The sequence below is a fragment of the Gekko japonicus genome, unplaced genomic scaffold (assembly GCF_001447785.1).
Source record: "Gekko japonicus isolate JY-2015 unplaced genomic scaffold, Gekko_japonicus_V1.1 scaffold1934, whole genome shotgun sequence".
Classification (NCBI taxonomy): Eukaryota; Metazoa; Chordata; class Lepidosauria; order Squamata; family Gekkonidae; genus Gekko; species Gekko japonicus.
In genome coordinates this window covers 263,872-285,047 of record NW_015173729.1, presented here as the reverse complement: position 1 = coordinate 285,047, position 21,176 = coordinate 263,872, and the positions used below count along the sequence as shown (strand labels likewise).

Below are 21,176 nucleotides of genomic sequence, written 5' to 3'. Positions count from 1 at the left end.
CTCTCTCTCTCTCTCTCTCTCTCTCTCTCTCTTTCTTCTTCCACCCACCCACCCTACCTTTCTAGGGCCCATTGTCTTCGTCCACAACGGGATTTGCTCCCTAGTTATGAATAATTCCAAATCTGAATCTTATAGTTCTGGATATTCTGAATAATTCCTAATATTTGAAGTCCCATTGACTCATGTAGAAAGCAGGCTGGGCTGCTTACAAGAGGAGGAAAATGAGACCCCTTCCTTGATATCCTTTTGGAGGATTCTTCTTTTACTAGAAATCATTATGTTGCTGGTTTTTATTTTTGTTCAACATACATTGGTGGGGATCTGAAGAATCTTGCAACTAATTGTGCATCCAGAGAAGGTTTTGACTTGTGTATTTTGAACAGCAGCTCCCCAACAGACATAGACAGCCTTTTTAAAAAACAAAAAGTTCAGTGGGTTTTCAAATGCATCAATCCATCACCTATAAAATTAAGAAATGCTTAGAAAACACTAAACAACCAGTAAGATATACCTTGTACCTTAAGGTAAGTTTTAAGAATTATTCAATACCCTTGTATTTGCAGGGTACCACTACGGAAACAGAAATAAGAAAGAGGAGATTAAGCTCTTATCAAATTTCTCTGGAACTAATGGAAGAATCTGCAGCAAGACAAAGGGCCATGAGTATTGCCAGCATACTCACAAACACAATGGAAGGTATGACACAAACACAGTGGATTGTATGGAACAGTACAACTTGCTTCACCACATGTTACATGAAGTTCTGTTCTAAGCTGTTTTTGCTTTATTTTCTGAGATGTAAGCATTCTTGATACGGATGCACTCCATTGACTGAGGACCACCCTCAGCAAGTATAAGGAATTTGAGATGCAGCAGGAGAAAAGCCAAGGAAACCACCACCTCCAGAACTCTTTGTACTCACACACAATGGGGTGGATCCAGCCAACTTTTCTCTGGAGAAAAAGGAAGGAGGGAATACCATTTGACCATGAAAAGGGCTACTCTGGAGAACATGGGACCTGCATGGACCAAAGCCATCTGGGATGGGATCTGTAATAAGGAAGTGAATTGGGGGAGCCTGAAAAGTTGATTGGATCCACCCCAGTAAAATCCAGGCTATTATTCTGTGTGGTTCCCCCGCACACCCCCCCAAAAACAGTTATTGTGTAAAATTCCTTAACCTTTTTGCCTCTAGATGAAGATGGGTAGCCTAGCCGTGTTAGTCTGTCTGTAGCAGTAGAAAAGAGTAAGAGTCCAGTAGCACGTTAAAGACTTCTGGACTCTTTTTGCCTTTAAGCAGTTTTCAAGGGGATCTCTGTGAAGTCCCTGATGGTGGTATTTCTGGCTGCTTTACAAGTCATGAAATAAGTGAATGTTAGCACAGGTCGTATAGGAAGAATCTATACTGGGAACAAACCATTTTGTCTTTAAAGTGGAAGACAGAAGTACCTGTTCGCCCTTCCGTATATCCATTAAGAAAAAAGATTATTAGTCTCTTTCTAAGCATCTACAGTGAATTCATGGAAGGAGAGCACTGCAGAATCATGGCAGCAAGCTGGTCCTTCAGTCTGTGCATGTTCGTTGAACCATAGGCATAGAACATGAGGGAGTATGGCTCTCTCCATGCAGTCAGGGATCCTGCTCTTCATAGTTCCTGATCACATAAACATGTGTTTTGGGGGGGCGGGGATAGGATCGCGGCTGGCAAGTTCTACTCATAACCCACACACTTAGTATGCATAGAGTACAGAAAGGAATGTATGTAGGATTCTCTTTGTGCAATCAGGAATCATGAAAAGGCAGGATTCCTGATTGGGTGGTTCTGTGCCTGTAGTCTGGTGAATACGATCAAGTTATTAATCAAATGCTTACTTCAAATTCTTATGTACTGAACAAAAAGAACCCAATAAAATAAATATATTAACTTTTTTATTAATAGTGTTTAAATTAGCTGATGCCTTTAGATTAACTATTTTTCCTAAGTGATTATGGAGAAGTACAACAAACAGAAGATCATTGACTTCTAATGTACAGTCCTTACATTTAATATTCCATGACTAAAACATTGAAAGGTGGTTAATAATAATATTTCAGTGGTATTTTTCCTAAGTGCTCAAAGTACTTCATATAGCTTATCTAAGTAATTTTTGTGGCACCCCCTATTACATAGAGCAATGTTGAAGGATAGTGGACATAGCTTGGCAATGATGATCAGCATTAGACCAAGAAGATTCAAACAAGGTGGTAGTTGTTTTTAATCCAACCAACAGAGACCCATGTATCTTATGACACAATCATTAGCTAGCCTGCCATAGTCACAGTTATTTCTGATGCACCAGATGGAACCATTCTTTCCAACTTGGCCAATATCTAGTGCATACCTGGTTTGGGTTATCATCAGGACAGCAGGCACTGGTGATTGGGAAAGGTGCTACTAGCTTTTTGTAGGCATGATGAAAAGAAGAGGATAGCTGTCCACCAGATGAACTAAAACGTGGGCTTGTGCCCATGATCACACGAGCAGTTTGGCCTGACATAGCCACCCCTCCCCTCTGGATTAAATGGGTGCAGTCACACAGCCACATCTGTAAGGCATTCCCAGGCATACTCACTCCATCATAAGATGGCTTGGAGACGGGATAAAAAGGCACCGCATTACAAGTGGTGTTTTTGGTTCCCCGCACATTCATTGCGCTTGGCCGCATGTCTGAACCTGGGGGAGTGCGTGCAAAATGGATTGGCAGTCTGAACCTGCAGATCCATTTCCATCACTGAGGTGTTTTGTTTTCATTTTTTACTATATGCACATGTGTGCACATGGGCATATGCGCCCACATGCATTTTAAAAAAACAACTGGGCAGCACGCTCTGTGGCTGAGGTGCTGCAGTAATGTGGATGCTCGACCAGGGGACGGCCATGTGGGTAACCCACAGCAGGATGTGCTGTCTGGATGATATGCCAACCCAAAAAGAGGACATGTTCATCAGTTTTTTTAAAAAAGCCCAAAAGAGGACTGACACACACAAAAAAGATGACATCTGGTAACCCTAGCTTATGAGGAGACTTGATGTTTGCAGGCCCTTAGCCAGGATTTGTTAATTTGGGGAGCCTTTAAATAAGTCAGGGGGCACCCGAACCTCCCCCAAGGGAGCACCTGGGCTGGATGGGAAGTTGGGGGCCTTGGCGGTAAGTCAGGGGGCCATGCCCCAAGATGCCCCGCTGTAGCTATGGGCCTGGATGGTTGGCACAAGCAAATGGGCTAAGGCACAAAAGCAGGCGCAACTGCTTTGTGCACCAAGCAAACTGCAAATGTAAAGCTGGGAGGGAGGAGAGGCAGGGAGAATCCTTCCACACTAGCGAAAGCTGTTTCCAGCCAACTTTCCACCCCCTCTTTTCCCAACCACCATTGAACACCCCCTCCCACCAAAAATAACCCCCTCAAAAGCTCCTACCTTATCTGCTGCTGCTGAGAGGAATCACTTGCCTGCTTTGAACTAGCAGGCTAACACACAAAAAAGACTGGGCCACGTGCTTCAAAGCCTGCAGGAGCTTCATGCACCAAGCAAAGTGCAAAAGGAAAGCTGGGGAGTGGAGGAGGGGAAGAGACTCCCTCCTTCATTGGCAGAAGCTGCAATTGGGAGTGGGCCCCCTAGCAGCTCTCATTGGTCAGCAACTGACTGATTAAGCCCTGTTTTGACACCCGGCCTGATCCCATGGGGTTGAGTGTTGCCTCCCCTCCCTTCAGAGGTGTGAATTCATCTCACTAGACTGAACTGTTGTTAACTTCTTTATTGGCAGCTATGTAAGCCATATTTAGAGTTAACTAGGGGTATCCCATGCATAAGAGTGTTGTTCTTGTGTACATATTTAAAATAAAAATAAAAATAGGCATTTGTACAAATCTGTTGTAAAATACTGATGATGAGCTCTTAGGATCTGCAGTTATAAAGGTGTTGCCTCTAATATCTTACTTTCATTTTCTTCCAGAACTTGAAGAATCCAGACAGAAATGTCCACCATGTTGGTATAGATTTGCAAATGTTTTCTTGATCTGGGACTGCTGGCCTCCGTGGTTAAAAGTAAAACACATTGTGAATTTGATAGTGATGGATCCATTCGTTGATCTTGCTATTACTATCTGCATTGTTTTAAATACACTATTTATGGCCATGGAGCATTATCCGATGACTCCCTATTTCAACCATGTGCTTTTGGTCGGAAACCTGGTATGTATGTGGCAAGTAATTTGTTTACTTTTTAAAAAAATTATGGGTCATTTTTAAAAATTTAATGTATGGTGAAAACTTTCAGAGATGTTTAACATTTTAAACCATAAAAAGTAGATGTCAATACAATATTGGCAGTAGAACATTCCCAACCCGCAAGCACAACACTGTCTCACATTCTCGGTAACCAAGAGGGCTTTCTCTACCATATAAAAGTAATCCGTAAGGGGGCTCACTGGGACTTCCTGTTGCAGGTGTTCCGTAACTGTGGCTCCATGATTAACAAGAATTACCTTGAGCCTAACTCTAAAAATAGGGTGCTAGCCCAGTTTTTCTCATGATGAAACTAGTGTTGAAAACAATACTTTTAAAAAACATTTCTCAGAGACCATGCCTTCTTTTTTGAAAATATAAGTTGCAGTATGTCTGACCCCAATATATTTATATGAACCAAGTATATTTATATTCATATATTATATGCATTGAGCAGGGGGTTGGACTAGGTGGCCTGTATGCCCCTTCCAACTCTACGATTCTGTGATTCTAAGACCAGTGTATGGTGATTCCCAAATAGTAGGTTTGGACCCAGCCAAGGTGATGGGAACCCCTACTAATGGATTTCAGTGGGTGCTAAAAACAAAGCAGCACTGTAATCTACTAAAAGACATATTGTTCTGCTAAACTTTTGTTCTTTACTCCTGTCCAAGTAGGGTTGCCATGCCAGCATGTCTACATAGACAGTTCTATTTTGCATTGGTACCCTTGCTTCTGTAGTCTCACATTTTTAGTTGAAATGAAATTATGGAGTATTATTTGACAATATTACAGAGTCTTAAAAGTAAATAATCTGCTTTATAGAGATCACTTGGAATAATGCTAAGGATTAGCCTATATAAACAGACAGAAGCTGATTTATTAGCATTTTCTTTGTTCCAGTGCATTTTGTACAGGAAATATTTCTAATGCTAGAAAGCACTGCCATCTCACTACCTTAAATTTACTTGAGAATATAATCTTTCTAATTTTTTTAAAAAATGTTTAACGTAATATCGGTACTTCAATAATATAGAGTTGAAAGCATCAAGGTACCTCGATAATATAGAATTGAAAGCATCTGTGTGTGCATACATACTTTTTGTTTTTAACTGTAGATTACCTGTTCTACCTGTTCTACTAATATGAATTTACTGTAATAAAATAGATTCCAATATATTATCTAATGAAGCTGCTGCCTTCCATAGTCAGGAATCATTCTTGTGGAGCCCCACATATATCGAGACCATGTGACTTATATGTCAACTTTTTATACTGTTAAGGATATTGCCAGAAATATAGGGGAATAGTTAGTGGTCTTGGCTAAAAAAGACACAAAGGATGCTTTTGTAGGCCATGAACAGGTTTACCCTGCTCTCTCAGCACATGCTAAATAGGAAGTCAAGCGACCCAGAACAGAACAGCCTTGGAGATAGGGTGGCCTCCTGACAATTCCTTTCATTACCTTTCATTGGGGATGGGGGTGCTTGTTATTTCTGGTTAAAAACACTTCCAGTAAAACAATTCTGGTTTTACCAGAGTTCTTGTGAAATGCTAGAGCATCCCTATGTCACTTCCAATTTTAACCGGAAGTGATGTACACATGCTGCCATGACACTAGAACACCAGGCCTGGCCTACTTGGACAGGAGTAAGGAACCTAGGAATAACAGAATAATATGTCTTTTAATAGATTCTAAAGAGTATAATTAATATGAATAAATATAATATGTATTGGGGCCCAGATGCAAGAAGCACCTATGAATGACAAAAATATCTAACTAAATGCGGAAGCTGAAGATATAGTTCAAAGCTGGAGTGTATTTATTGGGGTCATTTGTATGAAAAGCTTGTAGCCACTCTTTTTTATATTCTGTCTCCTGACAAAAAGTGGCAATAATTATCTAACAGTTTTATGTATTATAATAAGATATTTGAGTATAAATACTTTTGAATTTACAGTTAGCTAGCCAAGAATATGAGCCTTATCATGTGGTATAGCTAGCTATAGTTGGAAGGTGATTTTGAAAAGGTGATTTTGAGAGTCTAACCTGTTTACTTTTGGTAAGAAATAATTAATGGGCTCAAAAAATTTCTCTCTATATAACATCAATGAATAGTTATATTTTTTAAGTTACTGTTAAACTATTACTAGAGAATCTTTGCTTCCATTTAATCTCTTTATTGAAACATTATTATTTACACTTTTAACTTTGTGCACTGTACCCTGAATGGACAAAAAACATTGAGGTGGTCATTATGCCAGGAGATTAATGATCTGACCTAGGAAAACTAACTAGACACTTCAGATTTCTTAAGTCCTCATCTATATCTGAATCAGGCCTGACTAGAGTCATCTGGAACCATATGAAAAATTAATCTAGAGAGAAGACATTCCAGTGCAGTGTATATATTATCGAAGTATTCTTAAAGCACCAAAGTAGTATCAAGGTATGGAGATGTCACTGAGAGGTTAAGACTTTTGTAATAACCTACAGTCCTCAAATAATTTGTGTTTTCAATGAGACCGTGAAAAAAACATGAGAATTATGTCTTTAATGCTGCAAACATTATTTCCCCATTTTTTCTAGGACCAGTTTATAGTAGCCAGGGAATCCATGTACTGAACTCAAGTTCATGATGTGGTTACACATGCACTGTTTGTTATCAGCCAACTCTTGGGGGGCTATACACAAGGCTACTGTGATTTGTAAAAAAAAAGTGGGTTTTTAAAATAAAGTGTGTTGGATCATACAGTAGGTAGTCATCCCCCTCCTCCTGAAACTTCCAGTGACCTCCGAAAGGCTGGTGCTCAGTGTTGGAAGACTCTGCTAAGTAAAATTCTGTGAAGCACAGGATGGAGAACCGAGTGAAATCGCCCTGCTCCCTGTTGCAATAACAGAACAATAGCAAGTTCTCTAGTAGTGCAAGAGGAGGCATACAGTTTTGCACAAATCCCCCTCATTGCTGAAGCCCTGTTCTGAAGGATCTTCAGCATCAGCTATGTATGTATGAGAGGTTGCTGGACCAAGGGGAAAACAGAAAATCTGTCTCTCCAAATTTCTTATGTCGTGCGTGGAAGGATCCAACCCATCATGCTTTTATGATATATTATATTTATCATATTAAAAGTAATATTTTTGTTTCCAGTTTCTAGTTTTATTAAAACATGTTTGTAAAATAGGTACACATGCAGAGACTAACTTCAGCTTCCTGCAGAGCACTGAAGAACATATTATTGTTAGCTTAGTGTAATATATGAAGCATACCATATTAGCTTTAATTAGGAGTGAGGGCAAGTTCATAATGTCTTCCCTGCTGATACTAATTTAAGACTCCAGGTCTTTTACCCTCTTGATCTGTTAACCTCATTTTGTTGGTTCTGCTCAAAGAAAGTTAATATGCTATTTCTCTGGCATATTTTGTTGCTTCAGAATTGATTATGATCTAGCAATAAGAATGCTTTCTTTTTAAGTCAAATGGAAATTGTGATGAAAAGCAATGATTCATTTCAATGTAATTTAAAATTAGTCATATCAAATTAAGTATATTTTTAACCCAAAAAAGAGAAATTACTTCAAAAGAACATCTCTGCAGAAATTAAAGTTCATGAAAAAAATTGTTAAAGTGATACACATGAAGCTGGAAAACATATACTACATTATCTGAAAATATCTGCACCGATTTTTGTTTCAAAAATTTTAGAATGTCAGAGTAGGGAGCCATTATGTACCTTGAAAATGAATGGTGTCACAGTATTGATTTGACAGAATGGAACGGACCAGAACCGATGGGTTGAAATTAAATCAAAGGAGTTTTTGGCTAACCATTAGGAAGAATTTCCTGACGGTTAGACCAGCTCCTCTGTGGAACAGGCTTCCTTGGGAGGTGGTGAACTCTCCTTCGTTGGAGGATTTTCAAATGGAGGCTGGATGGTCATCTGACAGTGATACTGATTCTGTGAACTTAGGCAGATCATGAGAGGGAGGGCAGGAAGGGTTGCATCAGTGCTTAGTTCTTGTGGCCCTTTCTTACACGACCAGGGAAATGCTGATCACCAATTTGGGGTCAGGAAGCAATTTTTCTCCAGACCAGTTTGGCTGGGGATCCTGGAGGTTTTTTGGCATCTTCTGGGCATGTAACAGGGATCACTAGGTATGTGTGGGGGAGGTATTTGTGAATTTCCTGCGTTGTGTAGAGGGATGGACTAGATGACTCTGGAGATCCCTTCCAACTCTATGATTCTCTGATTCTATGGCAGGTTTGGTAATAAGGCCACCCCTAAAATGTCCACATTAAAATAATGTACTTCTTTTAAAAAACCCTTATTATATCATTTTTTAAGAATTACAATTCAGAAGGTAACAATGCACTACCCTCTGATGACTGCAAGTTTAAAAGTCTACATATTATGCCTTAGAACATACTGTGTTCCTATATCCTGTCTATATTCTGCCCTTAAGAAACTGACATATCTTGAGAGATATGGGAATGGGAGACCTTGAAAGATTTGTTGGAATTTTTCAGGTTCAGCGAACCTAAATAAAATTAATTCAATTATACTTGCATGTAGGTCTTCACTGGGATCTTCACTGCTGAAATGGTCCTCAAAATAATAGCCATGGATCCTTATTATTATTTCCAAGAAGGCTGGAATATTTTTGATGGCATTATCGTCAGCCTTAGTTTAATGGAGCTGGGTTTGGCAAATGTGGAAGGATTGTCAGTCCTAAGATCCTTCAGATTGGTAAATATAAGCAGACTGGAAAAATGTTTTGAGGTGGGGTTGGATATTTGGTATAAAAGGTACTTATGTATACGAGTGCAAACATTTTCATTGCTGAATATAGTTACGGAGAAATTATTTAATTGGTAAGTCTATAACATTCTGAGAATTTATGTTTCTAGTCCGCATCAAAAAAAACCACCCGTGTTTGACATCTACTACATGTGTTCTAATGTCCACCATACAATTGTGAATTGTAATACATGAATTTTGCTTACAACATATTTATTTAATGAAAATATGCTTCCAAATGTTGCATTCATTAATTGCTTATTTCCTGACATTATTATGGCCCCTGCCACACGGCAGGGAAAACACTGGCCAAAGTGCGGCTTTTAAAAGCCGCACCAAAAAAGAGACGCCGCGGCGGGATCCCACGATCCCCTGAGCTGCGGCGCCATTGCTCCCCGGCATGATCAGATGCTGGGGAGGAAGAGACGATCGGGAGGGGGAGGCTGCCAACCTGCGCATGCTCATACGGCCGGGGGCCGGGGATGCGACGGTGAAAAGACGCGCCAGCAATCCCACAGCCGGCAGTGATGCGGCCTTTTGGACAGAACCACCTAGGTAGGTGGTTCTTTTTTGATGCGGGTTTTGGCCGAGAGGGGTGGATTGGGAACGGGCTGGGAACGGGTGCAGCACAATTCCTAGATGTTGCTGTGGGATCGCGCCCGTTTGCTGCGGCCCCGATCCGTCCCTCTCCCAGCCCAAAACATCTCGTGTGAACAGGGCCTTATAAGTTTCACTGAATGTACCTCTAATCTGAACAAATAATGTTCTAAATAAGAATGCAATGCATATTAATAATAATTGTGAAGAGTAATAATAACATATCCTTGCTATTGTTTTCCAGCTCAGAGTTTTCAAGTTAGCAAAATCATGGCCGACGTTAAATATGCTGATCAAAATTATTGGCAACTCAGTTGGCGCTCTGGGAAATTTGACCTTGGTGCTGGCCATCATTGTCTTCATCTTTGCTGTGGTTGGCATGCAGCTGTTTGGTAAAAGCTATAGGGAATGTGTCTGCAAAATTGCCACAGATTGCATACTTCCACGCTGGCACATGCATGACTTTTTCCACTCCTTCTTGATCGTATTCCGAGTACTTTGTGGGGAATGGATAGAAACCATGTGGGACTGTATGGAGGTCGCAGGCCAAGCCATGTGCCTTATTGTTTTCATGTTGGTCATGGTGATTGGGAATCTAGTGGTATGTAATCAGTCTTTTTGAAAAATAAATTACAGTTTTTTACTATTATAATGCCCATTGAATGTGTTTTGAATTATTATTCAGTAGGGAAATGGTTATAGTTTGACTTGGAATCAGTACTAGAAACTATACAATTTAATGTTGAAGGGCTTCACAATTTAATATGAAGAGAGCCAATATGGTCTAGTGGTTAGGAGCGTGGACTCTAATCTGCAAGAACCAGATTTGATTCCTCACTCCTCCACATGCAGCTGCTGGTGTGACCTTGGGTCAGTTATGAGTTCTTTCAGAGCTGTTCTCTCATGAGAAGTCCTCGAAAGACCTCTCTCAGCCCCACCTACCTCACAGGGTGTCTGTTGTGGGAAGGGAAAGGGAAAGGAGGTTGTAAGCCACTCTGAGACCACTTTGAGACTCCTTCGGGTAGTGAAGGGCAGGGTATAAATCCAATCTCTTCTCCTCTTCTTCTTTATCTCTTGGAAGGATAAATTAATAATTGAGGGAAATTGAGTCATTCTTCGCCATGAGAAAATAGGGGGGGGAATGGTTAGTCAGAGGTGCTACTCTGAACCCTGTTTACATGACCTTTATTCAAGGGAGTTAGGTAAACTCACTCCTTGCCACTATACTAGTCACAACTTGCTCTCCACAGATAGAAGGAAAACATTCAGTGGTCTCTCCATGAACCTACTATAGGGTTACCAACTCTGGGAAGGGAAATTCCTGGAGATTTGGGGGTCTAGGCTGGGAACAGTGGAGTTTGGGAAGGGGAGGAAACTCAGCCTAGATGCCTCTGAAGCTGTAATAGTCTTCAGAGGAACTCATCCCTGTACTCCAGAGATCAGTTGTAATTTCAGGAGATCTCCAGGCCCCACTTGGAGGTTGGCAAGTCTGTGGTTGCATTCAGACTGGCAGTTTGGCCTGATATAGGCACAGTTCACAAATGGATTAAATGGGCCTGATCACGCAGCCACATCTGTCAGGCGTTCCCCGGGCGTACTCATCCCGTCAGAGGATGACTTGGAGCTGGGTTAAAAAGTCACCACCTCCGAAGTGGTGTTTTTGTTTCCCACGTGCATTCATCGCTCCTGGCCAGATGTCTGAACACAGGGGAACGCGCACAGAGAGGATCTGGCAGTCTGAACCTGAGATCCGTTCTGCCGCTAAGGAGGCTTAAAAAAAAATGCCTATCTGCGCATGTGACATATGCGCACCTGCACACTATGCATAAGCATGGATTTTGGAAAACATTTCCAGGTTGCTCCATGGCTGAGGCACCACAATAATGTGGATGCTTTACCACAGGATGTCTCCGTGGGTAACCCACAGCAGGGTGTGCTGTGTGGCTGATATATCCCACTACACTTTAAACCAGTTCAATTAGAGGTGGCACCATATCGCGCCAAGCCGCCAGTGTGATCACAGCCTGTGTGATGCCACAAACTCTTTGAACATGTCCCTTTTAATTGCATTTTCTGTAGGATACATCTTTCAACCTTCACTCAGAAGGAAAGTGGAATCTTTTGCCACAATGATAACATGGGCCTGTGGCTCTACTCATCTGTTTCTTGTTTTGCTCAGCAGCCATTTTGTGCTCCTGTTTCCTCTCTGGCTCAGCTTTGAAGTTCCATTGCATCCCTAGGCGCTGTTTCCATCACTACTCCAATTTCTACTCCATGTTTGAAAGTTTTCCTCTGTTAAAAGGTTCCTTTGTATACTCTAACAGTGCAGTCCACATACACATGTATCTCTTAATGGCATGGTTAAGCTGCTTCTCCTTAAAATTACAGTATCCTGAAACTTTTCTGAATTCTGCTACAAATGAAGGAACAGATTCATTTGTACTCTGCCTTTCTCCTCAATGGAGACACAAGGTGGCTTACATGATTTCCCTCGCCTCTATTTTTTCCTCACACAACCCTGTGAGGTAGGTTGGGCTGAGAGAGTGTGACTGGCCCAAATCTCCCAGTGAGTTTCCATGATGCAAGTGGGGATTTGAATTTGGGACTCCCAGATACTAGTCTGACACTCTTAACCAGTACATTGCACTGGCTTGCTCCTCTTCTAGGGTTGCTGACCAGGGATTGGGATATTCCTTGAGATTTGGAGCCTGGGGAGCTTGGGGTTTGGGGAGGAAAGTGACTGCAGCAGGGTATAATGTTATATAGCCCACGCTCCAAAACTTCCATTTCCTCCAGGGGAACAGATTGCTGCAATCTGGAGATCAGTTGTAATTCTGGGAGATCTCCAGGCCCACCTGGAGCTTGGCAACCCTAATTTACTACCAGATCTAAAGAGTACAGGTAGTACTTTACTTTCTAAATGAGGGGAGCAAGGAGGACATGCATGAGCTTGAGGCATACTCACCTCTGATAAGGGTTGAAGAAAAGCTCATGTGTAACATGATAGTATCTCTTGCGGTTATCTGTGATAATATTAAGCTACCTGTGCTGCAACCTCCATTACTCAGGAGGGGAAAGGCTAAAGAATCTGGGGTCTTTCAGTTTAGAAAAAAATATGACTGGGGGGGGGACATGAAAATGGTTTATAAAAGTATGCATGGATTAGAGAAGATGGATAGAGAGAACTTTTTCTCCTCCCCAAATACAAGAATTTGTGGGGACCAATGAAACCGATGAGCAATAGATAAAGGATGGACAAAAGTGATTACTTATTTATTGGTATCTGACAAAGAGAGCTTTGACTCTTGAAAGCTCATACACCCCTTCCCAATCTCTAAAGCAGCGGTGTCAAACTCATTTGTTGTGAGGGCCGGATCTGACATAAATGAGACCTTGTTGAACCGGGCCATGAGTGTCATAAAATGTAATGCCAGGTAGTGGAGATATAAACTTTATAAAGGACACAAACACAAAGGTTTTTTTTACTCAAAATAAAAACATGCTTAAAACAGTAGCACTCTTGCAATATTTTGTTTATTTAACTGTGTCTGATAACTGACACCTCTTGCTCTGAATTATTGCATCAAAATGTCTGTGCTGTTGCAATCTTGAGTATGCTGTTCAGGTGTGTATCTGTAAGCTGCAAACCTACGATGACGCAGCAGCAGCAGAACTGGAAGAAGAAGAGGATAGCCAGTTCCACTGCGGGCCTGATAGAAGCCCTCCGGGGGCCTCATCTGGCCCCTGGGCCGCATGTTTGACACCCCTGCTCTAAAGTGCTACTGGACTCTAATCTAGCTGTACTTTATTGAATTAGTAATTTAAGCGTACAGTTCATTTCCCAAGGATATAATGATTGCCATGAGCACATATAACTTTAATATATTGATTGATTGATAGACTTTCTTGCCAAGACTGAAGGTGGATCACAAGATATAAAACAATGTGATTAGACAACACAAAGACACCCAATAAACAATGCAATGGGTCTAGGATTGCAAGCTAGAAAAAAATAAAAAAATAAAAAAGTATCAGACATGACATATTATAAACAATGCAGAAAATGGAATTATGAAAGCAGAAGACAATGCAGTTAAGAGCAGTTAAAACATACAACAAATCTTGGAATTCTATTCCTTTTATAAAGAAGTGTCCTTCTGAACCATTCCATTATACTACAGCCCAATTCCCTTAATAAAAATTCGCTCCTTTACAATTCTGTTTTACACAGCCTGGAGAAAGATAGAATTATGGGAGCCTTACTGGCCTCCTCAGGCATGCCATTTGGCAAGGTGGAAATCTCAACAGAAATGACACATACAGGCAGCTCTTGACCTTACCCATTTGCAAGGTGGTACCTTCAGGAGGCTTTGCTCTAAGTGAAGCTGTCACAGTGGAACATATCAGGAGAGGCAGTCATTCAGATAAAAGAGGACTAGACAGATTCATGGAGGATAGCTTCATCACTAGCTACTACCCCATGGTGACTAGCAGTAGAAACTCCACACTGAGTTAATCTCTGAATACCAGTGCTGGGAGGCAACATCAGGCCTTGGCCTCTAATGCCTTGGTTTTTAGTCCTCGAGGGAAACTAGTCAATCACTGTGTAAAGCAGGATGCTGGTGGACTACTGGTCTGATTCAGCTGGGCTCTTTTGTGTTCTTAATTGTACCTTTAGAATTTGTCCATTGACAGATTCCATAAACATGATTGGTTCTGGCTTGCAAAACCTAAAACTGAAGAAGCATTAATTTAAGAATATTATTTATATTGCCACAACCTATCATTAGTTGAACTTAATATCTTCTGGGTGTCAATATTTAGGCCATTAAAGCTTCTTTTATGTTTGTTAGATATAACCTGTAGACCCAATTAATTAAATGAACACAGGAGGGATAACTGTACATGTGCAAAGGAGCTTTCTTTGACATTTTACCAGCAACAATGCCTACTGCCAAAGAGGCTTTGTTCACTATCAAAAGCAGCTTGCCTCTTTTTGAAAATGAAAGCTGAAGGTGCTAAAATGTCGATGGATGCTGTTGGCTGCCATCATGGTTCTCTCACCTCCCAGTCATCCATGCATCTTGTTTAAAAATCGGAGCCGTAGATAAAATCTCTCTCACATAACTGAGTTAGGAAACATATATTTTAACACTGATCATTTTACGGAGCTCTCCAAAACAACCAAAATTGTGATTTTACCCTTAGTGCTGGTAGAAAGTGCTGTCCAGTCACAGCTGATTTATGGTGACCCTGTAGGGTTTTCAAGCCAACAGATGTTCAGAGGTGGTTTGCCATTGCCTGCCTCTGTGTTGCAAAAAGCAATCCTGGACTGCCTTGGGGGGGTCTCCCATCCAAGTACTAAGCAGAGCCAACACTCCTTAGCTTCCAAGATCTGACAAGATTGGCGTAGCCTGGGCTATCCAGGTCAGGGTTTTAGCCTTAAGAGGGCCCCGTTCACACGAGGGAATTTGGCCCAGAAGCAGGACGGTTTGGGGGCGGTTCAAACTGCCGCGATCACACCACAACATCTGGGAAGCGTGGTGCTTCCATCCCCAAACCGGCCCATCCATGGGATAAGGCGCATCAAGTTGGAACCACCTACCGAGGTGGTTCATCGCCTTGGTGCGCCTCAACCCGGGAGTCTGATCGCCGGCGCGTCCTTGCGCCGGCGCTTCCTGGGCTCCTAGCCAAACTGCGCATGCTCTGACATGCGCAGTTCGGCTGGCCGGCCGTCAGCTCTGTGTTTTCTCCCCGGCGTCTGATCGTGCCGGGGAGAAAACGCGGCGCGGCCAGGGGATCCGTGGGATCCCGCCGCGCCGTGTCAACTTTGACGCGGCTTTGAACAGCCACGGTTTGTGCCGCTTTTTCCCCTGCGTGTGGCAGGGGCCGAGGATAATCAAATGTATGAAGTTTTTCTTCATGGAGTATGGGGACATCATTAGGGCCTCTAGTATAGTGTTCAAGGTATCTGTTTTAATTCTCAGGGTATCATTGATCAATGAAACAGAAGTAAGCTAGTAGTGAATGGGCAGAACTGGAACATTCTCTTAACCACTCTGTCTAGCTACTGTTTGAACAGATATGGTAGAGCTGTTCTTTTGTATGCAAGTGTGACCTGTTTTTGTTAATCTACTTTTTTATATATAAGACACCTAATTTATTGCACTTTTTCTTTTTCTTTTAGGTATTGAACCTTTTTCTAGCCTTGCTGCTGAGCTCCTTTAGTTCAGATAATCTTGCGGCTACAGACGATGATAATGAAATGAACAATCTTCAGGTTGCTGTAGCAAGGATTCAGAAGGGAATAGATTATGTTAAGAAAAAATTACGGGAAATTGTCCAAAAAGGCTTTGTTAGAGAACAGAAAGCTATAGAAGATATCAAAGCACTCGAAGAACTGAACAACAGGAAGGACAGCTGCATTTTCAACCACACTGTGATTGAAATAAACCGAGATGTTAATTGTCTAAGAGATGGGAATGGAACTACAAGTGGTGTAGGCACAGGCAGCAGTGTGGAAAAATATATTATTGATGAAAATGAGTATATGTCGTTTATAAATAACCCGGGCCTTACTGTGACTGTACCAATTGCTGTTGGCGAATCAGATTTTGAAAATATTAACACAGAAGAATTAAGCAGTGAATCCGATCTTGAAGAAAGCAAACAGGTAGGACGTTATGTGTATATATACATGTATATAAGCTGAAATATTTCCTTGTGAAACATATAGTATGGAATATAATATGCTGAAGTTGTTTATGGTTCTTCGCATATAATAGTACTGGGAGATTCCATGGCTTTTATACATAGCAAACTTTTTAATGTCAGCTAGTTTCTGATCGCCAAAATGTTTGATTTATACTTGTGAGCTGTCTTTTGAAAAGATGAATGATGAATGCCTACAATCTGTAAGAATTATTAATCCATTTCACATGGACATGGAATCGTGTAAATGGCATTATATTTCATATCTAGTGTGCTACAGTGGCAGCAGCATTATAGATTAAGGCTATTTGGGCTCCTACCCCTTGCAGAAGGGCACACCATGTTTTAGTGCTGGAAGCTGAGGGCCAAAGGAGACAGATCTCCATCAGTCCTTAGAAGGTAAATTGTATGTGCAGGTATGGGGCCACATAGGAAGTGAGAATTTAACCTTCACCCCCCTGCTTGGTTTTATTAATTGAAACCACTCTCCCTGTGCTGTAAAAAGATTTTGAGGAGGGGGAGTTTTTAAAGGACATGGTAGTAATGACACATAGAACTTGGTTTTGATTAGAAAAACCAAGTGGAGGTTGGAGGGATAACTCTATTCTTCCCTTTCCATGCGACCCTGATCAAAATTCTGTCTGTATATACAAATTTTCTTTTTACAGACTGCCTCCCTCTTCTGCTGAATAGCAGCAATCAGCCCAAATCTAGGGATAAAATCTCTGCCATGGTGGGGAGCAGCAGAAACCAGTAATAGAACCTTCCCACAGGAGCTTTCTACAGCCCTTAAACAAAACAGTGGTGAGGGTTGGGGAACCCTTGGGTAACACTAGACTGTGCATTTGCATAGTTATGAGAAACAAGAAAGGGCTGATTTCCGTATCTGTTTACAACCTGCTGTACGCTGTATGATGTGTTGTTCTGGACTAGGGGCCATCCAGTCTTAGCAATGGTGGGGGTGGTAAAAATCACTCCAGCAAACTAGCTCTGTAAGCAGAAGCTTGAAGATTTGTAGTCCTAAAATGTTTTGCCTTTTGGAGTTTAGGTAGAAATTTTGTTACTCTTAATCACTTTGTTAGATTTTATTATCTGTATTTATATCTTTTATTACAAATAACATGATTTCATACTTGGTTATTTAACTACATGCACTATTTTTTAGCAGCTGTTTATTTGAAATTTCTATAAGGATGATTATATCTAGCATGGGTCATCGTGATCTTTCTTGCGTGTGATCTTTAAGACTCTTCTATGATTCAGACAGGGTGAAGAAATTACCAGTTAAAATTATCATAAACTCAGTGGCTGGCATTACTGAGTAAATTCCCACATGAAGATTAGGCATCTTGAGCATTCTTGATAGAGAGTTGGAAACACTTTATATTTTTAAAGGATTCTTTTCAAAAGAATCAGAATGTTTTCTAGTATTTGTGTGCTATATAATGTAGGCTCTTAGTGTTCTCTCTTTTTTGACTCTAGGAAAGGTGTAGTTGCTTAATTTTGTAAGAATAACATCTCTGTGGTTCATTCATTGGAATCTCCTATATTACCTCCTGTTACGACCTGTGAAATATTTGAGGTTGAGGCTTTAGAGTCATGAGTTTGGTAGAGACAGATCCAAATAGTGGTAGAGATAGATCCAAATAACTCCTGGTGTTTTTTATTTTCAGAGGGAGAGAGGCCATCCTTGTTTTTTGGTACAACCGGAAGTCTTTTTGCATAATGTCTGATCTGTTCTATCTTACCAAAGGCAGGCTGAGGGTATTTTACAATGTTCAACTGCATCTTGTTCTAGAAGAGCTCTAGTGAACTTGAAATTTCATTCACTGCCCTGTAATTAATATCTTAGGTGAGCCCTAAATGCTTAGTTGTTGCTTGTGGATTTTTTTCCCCTAAAGGGCCAACATTTTAAATATATTTTTGTTTGGGAGTTTGTGATAAGTTCATTCTTGGGTTGAGTATGTGTTTCACTCACTTACCCAGCAATACATCCTTCCCTTGGTATCATCCATTTCAGTGAAGCTTTTTAAAGGTATTGGTTTCCTGAGATAACATATTCTGTACAATTTATCGTAGTTAGCTTTGTCTGGCTTTTGCTTTCATAGAAGCAATTGTTGCGTTATTTTGCTTGTGTGTCAGACATCAGATTTTCTTCTCTGAATCACAGCTATGATATTTATGTTTTAAAGAGTTTTAACCTACAGTGATTAATCGCTTTAGTGAATATGTTTAATTTAGAATGCTATTTGGAAACTAAAAACAGCACCAGTATGCCAGTCATAGCAAAATTGTTTATGGGCAAATAACCATATTGCCTCTGTCCAAGGATGGGCTGGTGCTCTTAACAAATACTTAAAGTTGTAACAGTGTAGGCACTCCTCTCCCAGGCTTTCTGTTTGTATGTGTGTGGTTGTTCACAATGAAAAGAAAGTAACTAAGGTACAGTTAACTTCTTTCTAGTAATTTCTCTCTCTGTGCAGTCAGTCTCTGCTGTTACATCTACTTGATGCTGAGGTGGAAAATGTAGATTGTTGAGGCTTCTGACAGTTTGCTGTTATGTACTAGAGTTACCTCAATCTAAACCCATTGATATGGGTTTAGAATTGAGTAACTTTGTTTAGGATTGTGCTGGTAATCAAAGCTAGAATGGGGTCGGGGGAGTGCGTTCTCTGTGCTGATACTGAGTATTGCTGGCATTAGTAATTAAGCCAGAACCAGCTATATGTCACTCCAATTTTGGGGACTTGTTTATTTTGAATAATAAATTAATTGGATTTAGATTTTTTAAATGTATTAAATTAGATTTACTAGGCCGCCCTTCCCTTCAAGTAGGGCTCAGGGTGGCTTACAACAAAATAACATAAATAAGTAATTTAAATTAAAACCAACACAAAAACTACCTAAAAACAAATCAGTAAATAAGACAATATACATTCTGGATGGCGGAAAAAGATTCAGCTCCCCAGCCTTGGGGGGGGGGGGGGTTATGAGGGATGAGGAGAGGATATGAGGGTGCCAGGTTTTGTAGGCATTCTGAAGGCATTTCAGAATTCAGAATGAAAATTGAGAAATGGGAAATGCTGATAGTAGAATCCTACTAAGATTTGTCTTCCATGTTCTAGAATGAAATTTTCAACTTAACAGGTGCAATCCTGTGTACACTCATTAGAGAATAAATCCATTTAATCCACTTTCAGAGGGCTTGAATGTTTCAGAAAGAAGAGGTGGGGGAAGGAGTACTCTGTCTTACTCTGTCTCAGGAGTACACCCTCTAGACTTGACAGCAGAAAGTAGATGAGTGACAGCCCAAATAATTGTTACTTCTGGTTTATGGTGGACCTTGCAAAAGATGGCTAGGAATGTGTGTCCTATTCCAAAATCAACCAATATGTATCTTCCTTTTTTGCAGTTAGGTAATTGTGTCTAACTCTTTTTGTTTCTGAAAATGTTTTGAAATCATGTGTGAATGCTAGTCTCCAGAGCACAAAAGACTGGAGATAATGTGTCATGAACTTCATTGCCTACCATTCTTACTTCTCACAGGGGTAAAATCAAGCTGGAGCAATCAAGAAATGCAGCTCTGGTGCTTTTTAACCAGGTAGATTCAACGTACCACCACTATTACACAGGTTACCTAAGCAAATTATACATATATAATCACTTTCCAGTGGATATTGACTGGCCTGCATGCTACTGAGCTATGTTGCCTTCCCTGTCCATTGCAAGACAGTCCAAACATGCACAGCTGCTCTCTGCCGAGTCCTGTGACTCACTTCACAGCATGGTCAGGCAAGATTGGCAACCCCAACATACATTTTGATTCTGCTAGTGAATTTTCTAGATATATATTTTATTATCAAATCCCTTAACAGCTACTGCATGACCTATAGGTTTTATAAGATGGATCATAAAATTGTGAGAATGTTGAACACTCAAAAGGCCAAGGGGGGAAAAGGGAGCATGCATAGTTTTTAGAAGTAATAAAAACAACCCTTTTTGATTCAGCCCTTATAAATGTGGTATACAATATTTAATATAATGAATGTTGTCTTTCCAGGAACTTTAGGTAACATGAAAATTTAGTTACTTTCTGTGTTTCTGTGTTTGCTTAAGTTTTAAATTGCCAAATGTTTTGGAGGTGGTGTTGCCATGAAAATTCTCCCATGCTGGACCATTCTTCTAATGTTCATTTGAACACTAGGTAGTTTTGAATTTTCATATATTATTAATTTGGTGGGGGTATCCTTCTTTTTAAAGTATGTTTGACTAGTGTGCATAATCATATTCCCAAAACAAACAAGCATACTATAGAGAAGATAATTTCTGATCTCTGATATGGTTCTGGTAATGTACCAAAAAATCATACGTGTATTACTGGTGGTCACCCAGGATGAATGCCAAAATGAATTATCAACAACTGACAAGTATAAACATGTACTTTAGTTGATGTTATACTTTTAGAAGTTCCAGTACTTTTACCTTCGTTTTTAAAACTAACCACTTGGGGCTGCGATGGCTCAGTGGTTAAGACGCTGAACTGCAGACTGGAAGGTCGGTAGTTCAGCAGTTCGAGGCGTGAGTGCCGCATGGCAGAGTGAGCTCCCGTCTCTGATCCCAGGTCCTGCCATCCTAGCAGTTCAAAAACAAGAAATTGCAAGTAGATAAATAGGTACCGCTTCAGTGGGAAGGTAACAGCGTTCTGTGCGCCTCGGCGTCTAGTCATGCCAGCCACATGACCATGGAAACATCTTCGAACAGCAGTGGCTCTTCAGCTTGGAAACAGAGATAAGCACCGCACCCTAGGGCAA

The 21,176-nt window shown here is 40.7% G+C and overlaps 1 protein-coding gene across 7 annotated transcripts in view; it reads left to right on the top strand.

Annotated features, from left to right (window-relative positions):
• LOC107120658 (sodium channel protein type 2 subunit alpha) overlaps positions 1–21,176 on the top strand; it is a 91,400-nt gene that overhangs the window by 30,166 nt on the left and 40,058 nt on the right. For all 7 annotated transcript variants that reach the window (XM_015423416.1, XM_015423414.1, XM_015423411.1 and 4 more), the window contains 5 exons: positions 564–696; positions 3,989–4,227; positions 8,833–9,006; positions 9,899–10,255; positions 15,842–16,327. In XM_015423416.1, the coding sequence (XP_015278902.1) occupies positions 564–696; positions 3,989–4,227; positions 8,833–9,006; positions 9,899–10,255; positions 15,842–16,327 (1,389 nt within the window). The remainder of the gene's footprint in view (positions 1–563; positions 697–3,988; positions 4,228–8,832; positions 9,007–9,898; positions 10,256–15,841; positions 16,328–21,176) is intronic.